General features: G+C 44.8%; 1 protein-coding gene across 3 annotated transcripts; it reads left to right on the top strand.

Annotated features, from left to right (window-relative positions):
* Positions 1 to 3,006: 3,006 nt before the first annotated feature.
* LOC103716486 (transcription factor AS1-like) lies at positions 3,007 to 6,240 on the top strand. 3 transcript variants are annotated; one of them, XM_008804504.4, is made up of 3 exons: positions 3,007 to 3,210; positions 4,657 to 4,755; positions 4,919 to 6,240. In XM_008804504.4, the coding sequence occupies exon 3, from the start codon at positions 4,963 to 4,965 to the stop codon at positions 5,989 to 5,991; it is 1,029 nt and encodes a 342-aa protein (XP_008802726.2). In that variant the 5' UTR covers positions 3,007 to 3,210; positions 4,657 to 4,755; positions 4,919 to 4,962; the 3' UTR covers positions 5,992 to 6,240. The 3 variants fall into 3 exon arrangements, with proteins under 3 accessions (XP_008802726.2, XP_008802727.2, XP_008802728.2); XM_008804505.5 differs by having other exon boundaries at positions 3,031 to 3,210; positions 4,862 to 6,240; XM_008804506.5 differs by lacking the exon at positions 4,657 to 4,755 and having other exon boundaries at positions 3,031 to 3,210.
* Positions 6,241 to 8,042: the final 1,802 nt, after the last annotated feature.

The raw sequence follows: 8,042 nt of genomic DNA, 5'->3' as shown, positions 1-8,042 counted from the left end.
AGGAAAGTTATGTATAATTCCTATTATGCCCTTAATAAAAATTAGGTATTTAATGCCTCTTTAATGCTTCTTTAATGCTGAAGGGTCTTTTTGGGAAAAAATAAAAAAGGAGTGATTCCCACCTCATGGGAAAGTAACTTTTCCATGAGAAACATGGGAAAGTTACTTTCCCATGAAATGTGGGAATCATATTCCCATGGGAATACAACTTTTCTATCTCTCTCCTTTGAAAACTCCAACCAAACAAGAGGCATTTCATTACTTTCCCGTTGACCACACTTTCCCCCCTCCCTTTCCTGCGAACCAAACGAGCCCGAAATGTGGGAATCATATTTCCATGGGAATACAACTTTCCCATCTCTCTCCTTTGAAAACTCCAACCAAACAAGAGGCATTTCATTACTTTCCCGTTGACCACACTTTCCCCCCTCCTTTTTCTGCGAACCAAACGAGCCCTTAGTATATTTAGTTGAACATGGGAAAGCGACAAATTTCCAAAGTGCTTATGCTTGATTGGCATCCACTTTCTTAGGAAAGTTATGTATAATTCCTATTATGCCCTTAATAAAAATTAGGTCTTTAATGCCTCTTTAATGCTTTTTTAATGCTGAAGGGCCTTTTTGGGAAAAAATAAAAATGAAGTGATTTTCGCCTCATGAGAAAATAACTTTTTCATGTTTTTCATGGGAAAGAATTTTTCATGAAATATAGGAATCATATTCTCATGGGAATACAACTTTTCTGTTTTTCTCCTTTGAAAACTCTAACCAAATAAGAGGCATCTTATTATTTTCTCGTTGACCACACTTTACTCCATTCTTTTCCCGCGAACCAAACGAGTACTAATAGTTTAAAAACTGGAGGGGGTCACATATTTGGTCAGTGGTCTTTGGACCGGTACACTGCCCATCTAATAATTTCTCCACCCCTTCCTCCCGGGCGCCCAAAAAAAAAAATAGTGCGTAAAATAGTACAAGAAATTGTCAAACCACGGGCATTAGATAAGTTGGCTAGCCCTACGTTACAGGATGGTTAATTGAAGCCCAAGTGGCATAGCTTTCCTCCCGTTTGAATCACAATGATCTCATTTTCAGAAAATTAAACTCCTGCAGATTGATTTTATTCTCGGAGATTAAAAAAAAAAAAAATCAACAATGTAGCTGTTACAGCAAGGAAAAGAAAATAAAACAAAACAAAGAAACAGTGTCACGTGATCATATCAGGCATGATATTTTCACTCATGGCTTCAACGCCGAGGCTCCGATCAAATCAGATCCGGCCCGGGACCATTCACCAGCGGAGGACACGGTCGGTCAGACCAACTTAGAACCTACCCATTAAATACTTCAATCCGGCCTACGAATCTAGATCGTTATCCTGGATATCCGTCCAATTAGCAAGTCTAGACTTGGGCGGTCCACCCACGCCTCCATGTAGAGCCACAGCATGGACCATAACCTGACCCGAAACGCTACAATCGGAATGGGTTTCACGTGACCCTACCAGTTAACGCATCCCAGTAACGTGGCTTCTTCTCAGCATTTTTCGATGACACGATGCAGCGAGGTAAGTCGGACGCCGTGACCCTGCTCAGGCTTCCCTAACGGGCCAGATTCCCCTCGCGGGGCCCACGGCCTATGACATGTGAAACAGTAGACAGGGCCCGGGGTCCCAATGGAGACGGACCACGTCATCGGACAGCGTCGGAAGCTGGCATGGAGCGGGCGCGGACCGGGGGACCGATGGGCGCCCCTCGCCGTACTTCGGTCTTCTACCCAGGCGGTAGAAAAAACGAGGGCCGCGACGTTACCACTCGCTGACACCTCGAGAGGAGTGGGCGGGTGGTCAAGTCCACATCGCGTTGTCTCCTTGTGCCGCGAAACACGGACTGCAGTCGCCTCTCCTCCCCTTATCTCTCTAATGATGCTATCGCCGAGAGGAGACGAAGATCCCGTCCGTACCGGGGCGGAGATCGCGACTTCCCCCGAGCGCGGTAATTCCAAGTCCGCTCCCCAGAAAAGGAGCCAGGAGCGTACGTGGCAGCTGGGGTTAAGATCTAAGTGGGGACCGTCACCCGACCGCTTTTTATGCTTCTTGACCGGCTTTTGCTGTTCTGGTTATCGGTCGGACTCGCGTCTTCTGAGACCCCTGCGCTAATTAAGTGCGGACGTTAGAGGTTAACCTCCGTACACGTTCTGCTCGCTCATTAATTGGGGTTCAGTTGTATCTTTCGCGACATATACCGTTGGATCACGCAGCAGCTACTTCAAAAACTGTGCAGATGGATCATTAAAAAATTGTAGTGTTTTAAGATCTGTGCAAAATGCCGTGTCCTTGATATCGCAAGGCAGATCCGTCATTCTAATTGCCAGCGCGGAGAGAGCGAGCGAACTCGACTCCCAGGGTCCATGCACCTCCGGTATTCTCACCTCCCCGTTCCATGCTCCCCTCCCCCGTTTTTTTTTTTTTTTTTTTTTTTTTTGGTTGGGGGGGGGGGGGGGGGGGGGGGTGAAGTGAGAGTTATCAGATGAAGATATCAAAATATGTTTACCGTTGTCCTCTATCCGCTCCGTTTAAGGTAAGAATGCCGAAGCAATTAAGCATCAGCTGTCTTCTCACGGACAGCAATCAGCTCGACGTAATAACTCGGTATTATCCGATTTGTTGCCATATGGACCTCATTAAGACTGTGTGACTACAATGTGACACGTCATCAAAGAATGGTGTATGGTGTGCTTTCCCCAGCTCTCGATCTTTCTCTCTGTCGGGTACCGCGAAAAGACGTAACGGAAGGCTTTATTATGTCCTTTTTTTGATTTTTTCTCGCCTTGATGAACGTCGCGCTGCTCCCGAGGATGACGCCAGCACATTCCCCTCTGAGATCACCACCGACCGACCGCAAAAACTCCACCCTTCCCTTCCAAGTAACTGGGCCCCACCTTGCTCCCCCCCTTTCGCCCCCGCAACCCTTCGTCTTTTCCCTTCCGCGTGCCCTTCTTTTACGCTGCTGCCAGGGCCCCCGCTGTTTATATCCCACCATCTCATCTGTTCCCATTCTCCTCTCCCTCCCTCTCTCTCTCTCTCTCTCTCTCCTCTACTATTCCCTCCATCATTTCTCTAAGCTTCTCATCTCTCCTCATTACTCTTGGCCTTTGCTTCTTGGTGGCCTCTGGATTTTAAGGAAGACGGCGCTAGCATTTTTCTTGAGCTGTAAGTATCTCTTTACCTTGCTATCTCTTTTTTTGTAGTTGTACTTGTGGCTAACTATCACTTATTTGTGAATCTTTACAAATTAAAGTTAACATTATTTTTAGTTAACCAAGCGGAAGGAAGGTAACGTGGCACGTAGTAAGTCTAGCTGCTCTGTTTCTCTAGTCTTTTACTTAGTACGTTGGTATAATATTTGGTAGGGTACGATCTGGGTTTTTTTTTTTTTGATAGGATCTGAGCTTATTTAACTGCAGCAATTAGCATCTTGTCAGGAGATTGAAACGATTATATGGAAAGATATGGCGCCTTGGGCTCAAATGGTTTCTTGTCTTCGTAGAAATACATTTCTATGGTTTTAGACCTCGTTTTAGTTTCTCCAGGATGGACAATTTAATTTACAATTATAATGTTTCTTGTCAACTAAACTTGCTTCCGAATCTGTTGGATCTACCGCGGATCCATGTTTTTTTTTGGCCTTTTGACGTGTCCACGGATCCATGTCGACTTACTTATTCCTTCATTTTAAAAATTGTATCCTCGTAATTTAATCAAGAAACTAGCGGTTGCAAGATGGACCTAGTTGACCTGTAGACCCTCATTTACTTAAATTCTTTCTATAGATGATCTGTGTTGTTAAAGTTAGCTTAATCTGATGATGATGATATAAAATTTTGCAAATCTTTGCTCTAGATCACAGATATAAGAGCTAATGCGAAGGAAAAAAAGAGAGTCAAAATTTATACCGCACCATTTTTGAGTGTTCTGTGCTACCTGCTTGATTTTTTAATATATATATGTACATGTACGTACGTACGTACGTACGTACATATATTTTATTCTAGTTGTTGAAAACAATTACACTAATGCAGTTATATCTGTAGATTAGGACATCCATTTGGTGATGTTTACTCATTTCCTCGCAAAATCATTTCCTCGCACGCCTGCTGCTTTCTTGCTAAGCAAATTTTAATTCATCCCCGTTTTCATCTTCGCTTAATAAACACAACCATGTAACACGCCAGATAAAAGCATTGGTGATCATCAGCCCATGTCCTCTTAAGATTCTTTTCCTACTTGTTTTTGGTCATCTTCCCTTCTCTAGATGCATGTATCCGTCCGTCTCATCTTTGCCGGTTTGCCTTTCTTTTTTTTGTGTGTGTGAGTGTGTGTACACAGACAAGAAGCCATCTTAATGCCTTATATAAGGATTTCGTTCAGTAGATGGATTATTCCTGAATACTATTCTGAGATGTTGATATATGTTTCATTTTTGATGGATTTATTCTTGAATACTGTTTGTATGATGCTCGCCACCTTGGCTAACTGAATGATCATGTGCTTCTGTGATTATCTGTCATTGTTATGAGTGTTCGCCGGTTGTCTGAAAGCCTACTCCTCCACGTCCTTCGGATGCTTTTTTATATATATTTTTTGATGGATGTGCAGAAGATTTGGAGTCTATTGGTAATGGATGAATGCTAGAGTCTAGAAGCATTCATATACTGTGTTCAATCCTTCTCAGCCCAGATTCTTGCGCCTGCTTTGGTAGTGCCTCAGAATGTGTCTTTTTGCTAGCTTTCATTAGTATTTTTTCATGGTTATTTATGTATCTTCATAATTTGTTGCTATGAAACTCTTTTTGAACCATTAGGATTCTTGGACCAGCTGCTGTTATCATGTCAAGATATTCTGGCTGCCTTTGTTTCAGATACGTTATGAGGAATTCGAGGGGATGGGCGGAGGCCACTGCAAATGAAGGAAAGGCAGCGCTGGAGATCTGAAGAGGACGCAATCTTGCGCGCATACGTGAGGCAGTATGGACCCCGGGAGTGGAACTTTGTGTCCCAGCGAATGAATGTGCCGCTTCACAGGGATGCCAAATCCTGCTTGGAGAGGTGGAAGAACTACCTTAAGCCAGGGATCAAGAAGGGATCTCTTACTGAGGAGGAGCAGCGCCTTGTAATCAAGCTCCAGGCCAAGCACGGTAACAAGTGGAAGAAGATTGCCTCCGAGGTCCCGGGCCGCACCGCCAAGAGGCTCGGCAAGTGGTGGGAAGTCTTCAAGGAGAAGCAGCAGAGGGAGCAAAGAGAGAGCAGCAAACCTGTTTTGAGCTCCTTGGAGCAGGGAAAATACGATCGCATTCTCGAGAACTTTGCAGAGAAGCTGGTTAAAGAGCGCCGGATCTCCCCACTGCTCATGGCTACACCACTACTTCCTCCATGGCTTTCGAACTCCAATAGCTCCCACAGACCGTCCTCGCCTTCTGTGACTCTAACTCTCTCTTCTTCCACCGTGCCTCCTGCATCGATACCCTGGTTTCAAACAGAACGAGGAGCGCACAATACTCTGGGCTTGGCTGGTTCACAGCAGAACACGGTATCAGGAGTTCCTTCAGTTGATGGCCGGATAGTCTCAGAGCTGGTAGAGTGCTGCAGAGAGTTAGAAGAAGGGCATAGAGCTTGGGCGGCGCACAAGAAGGAAGCAGCATGGAGGCTGAAGAGGGTCGAGCTGCAGCTGGAGTCGGAGAAGGCTTGCAGGAGGAGGGAGAAGATTGAGGAGATCGAGGCTAAGGTCAGGGCGCTCCGGGAGGAGCAGCAGCGGGCGCTGGAGAGGATTGAAGCAGAGTACAAGGAGCAGATCCTAGGATTGGGCAGGGATGCTGAAGCTAAGGAACAGAAATTAGCAGAGCAGTGGGCAGCGAAGCACATGCAGCTGACCAAGTTTCTTGAACAGATGGGTTGTCGTCAATGGTCGGGGACCGAGATCAATGGTCGTCGGTGAGGTGAATTATAGTAGGAAGAAGGCAAGTTTTGAGGTCGCTTGAATCTGACCTTCTGGTCCTGTTTGATTGTTCCCTTCTCTTTATAGAACCGAGCACTAGTTGATCAATGTGTTGTTGTGATTTAAGTTTTGCCAGCCAATTAGTATGGTAAAAGTATCTGTTCTAGTTTGCCAGCGGACAAAGGAGACGACCATGTTCGATCTTCCTGCTTTTTATCTCAATAATTTTGAAGTACACTATTTCAATTCGCCAGTCTTGTTCGATTCGGATTTCCTTGTGCTGTATGCATGCTTCATCGAGCTTGCTTTGTTATTGCAAAACATCATATGATTTTTGAGGCTATTGCAAGCAAGAATCCTTCTCCATGTCGATGATCTGCCTCTAGAGGTTAAATGGTGGTGTTGTAGATGAAGACAAATTTGTGAAAAAGCTGGAAAATGAAGTCCTGCTCCCCTCCCCAGAAAACAAAATCTTGCTTCATGGAGATGGCCTACCTCCAATGGCAGTACAGTTGAAGTCAATTGTCAACTTATCTGAGCGTGCTCGTAGGCATTATGTCTCGTTAGTTAAGCTATTGCTGTTGGAAATTTTAATTGATTTTTTTTTTTTTGGAAAGGTTCATTTTTTATTGAACTAAAAAAGGAGTGGATTTTAAAATGCAATCTAATAATTTCTTATCTGCAGTTGCGCCGCGTGGATGTTGGGCGTGGGTGCGGGTGTATTTAAATTTAGATTTAAATTAGACTTACTCGTGCATCATACTGTAAGTATTACTCGTTTTCCATCCGCGTGCTGTCTCTATTAAAGTCTTTATTGAGACAGTCGCGAAGGTCGTAATAGGCTTACCTGAACCGAGCTTATATAAAAGTCCCACGTTCTTGGCCTTGAGCATAAGATAGAACACCTTGTGTGAGTTAGCGAAACCTTCTCCTTTTTATGAGTTAGCCTGCATTGTGCCTTTTTTCTAATCTTCCTCTCCTATTTTCTAATTTCTCCCTGCTCTCTTCCCCTTTTTCTTCTTGGGCAATAGGAGTCGTTTGTGTCATATCTCCACAGATCATGCTTGTGATCGGAGGATTCAGGTTGGGATGAATTCATGGTACATTGGAGATGATCTCCCAATATACATGCATGAGGGGGCTGAATTCGTTCTTAGGATTATCTTCACATGCCTTCTACTAATTACTCTATGTAGGACTAAACCTCGCACATAATCCTCAATATATTCTCCCTTTACGTATGAGCCAATAAAAACTTCCTCAATGCATTGCTCTTCGATCAAGGCTTTTGCCTTTTTTTTGTTTTTCTTTTTTTTAGTGCACTACTTGCATGCCACTTTTCACTGCACCAAACATTTACAAGAGTATTCTCTTCTAAGAATCATGCCCGAGTCTGCATTCAAACCAACACACCTATACTCCATCAAGTGCACTTGCCGCATCCACCTGAGATACTGCAGCCGCATAACTTTGTTCTAACAGCTTGCATGTTGTGTTTTTTTTCCTCGAGAGCCACCAATTCTTGCACCTTCGTAGTCTCAAGAGTTCCATTGGATTTCACTCATCATCTCTGATACCACTTGTTGGAAAGACAGAAAGTCGGAACCAAGGAACTTGATTTATATGTTGGAACTTAAATTGATCCAACAAATTAAGTTGTTAAATTTTAGGCTTAATCATGCATATCATTCTTCTACCTCCCATGGATAATTTTATATAACAAAGAAATCTAATAGGGAAAGGAACAAACTTTATCTTTGTTCCTCTTGCTTTTGCCAGATTGCCTCTCCCTTGCAGTTGTCGTCAGGCCCGTTGGCAGATTACACTCCTCTAGTCGCCGCTGCCGTCGCACCACCCGCTGTCGCGGTCCCTCCACCGGCACATGCGCAGCGCTGCCCTCCGCTGGCGCGTTCCCCGCCATTGGTACGTCCATGGTGGCGGCGGCGTCCCCCGCCGTTGGTGCGTCCATGGTGGCGGCGTCCCCCACCGCCAAGGCCACGAGCACCAACTCGCCGCCTTGCGGCAAAGCGTCCAAGAGGGCCTTGCAGTCC

This window comes from Phoenix dactylifera, chromosome 8 (assembly GCF_051530095.1).
Source record: "Phoenix dactylifera cultivar Ajwa chromosome 8, Ajwa_hap1_PhDact_Kaust_v1.1, whole genome shotgun sequence".
NCBI lineage: Eukaryota > Viridiplantae > Streptophyta > Magnoliopsida > Arecales > Arecaceae > Phoenix > Phoenix dactylifera.
Note: the sequence above shows the minus strand (reverse complement) of the source record. Positions and strands in the feature narration are given on the sequence as shown.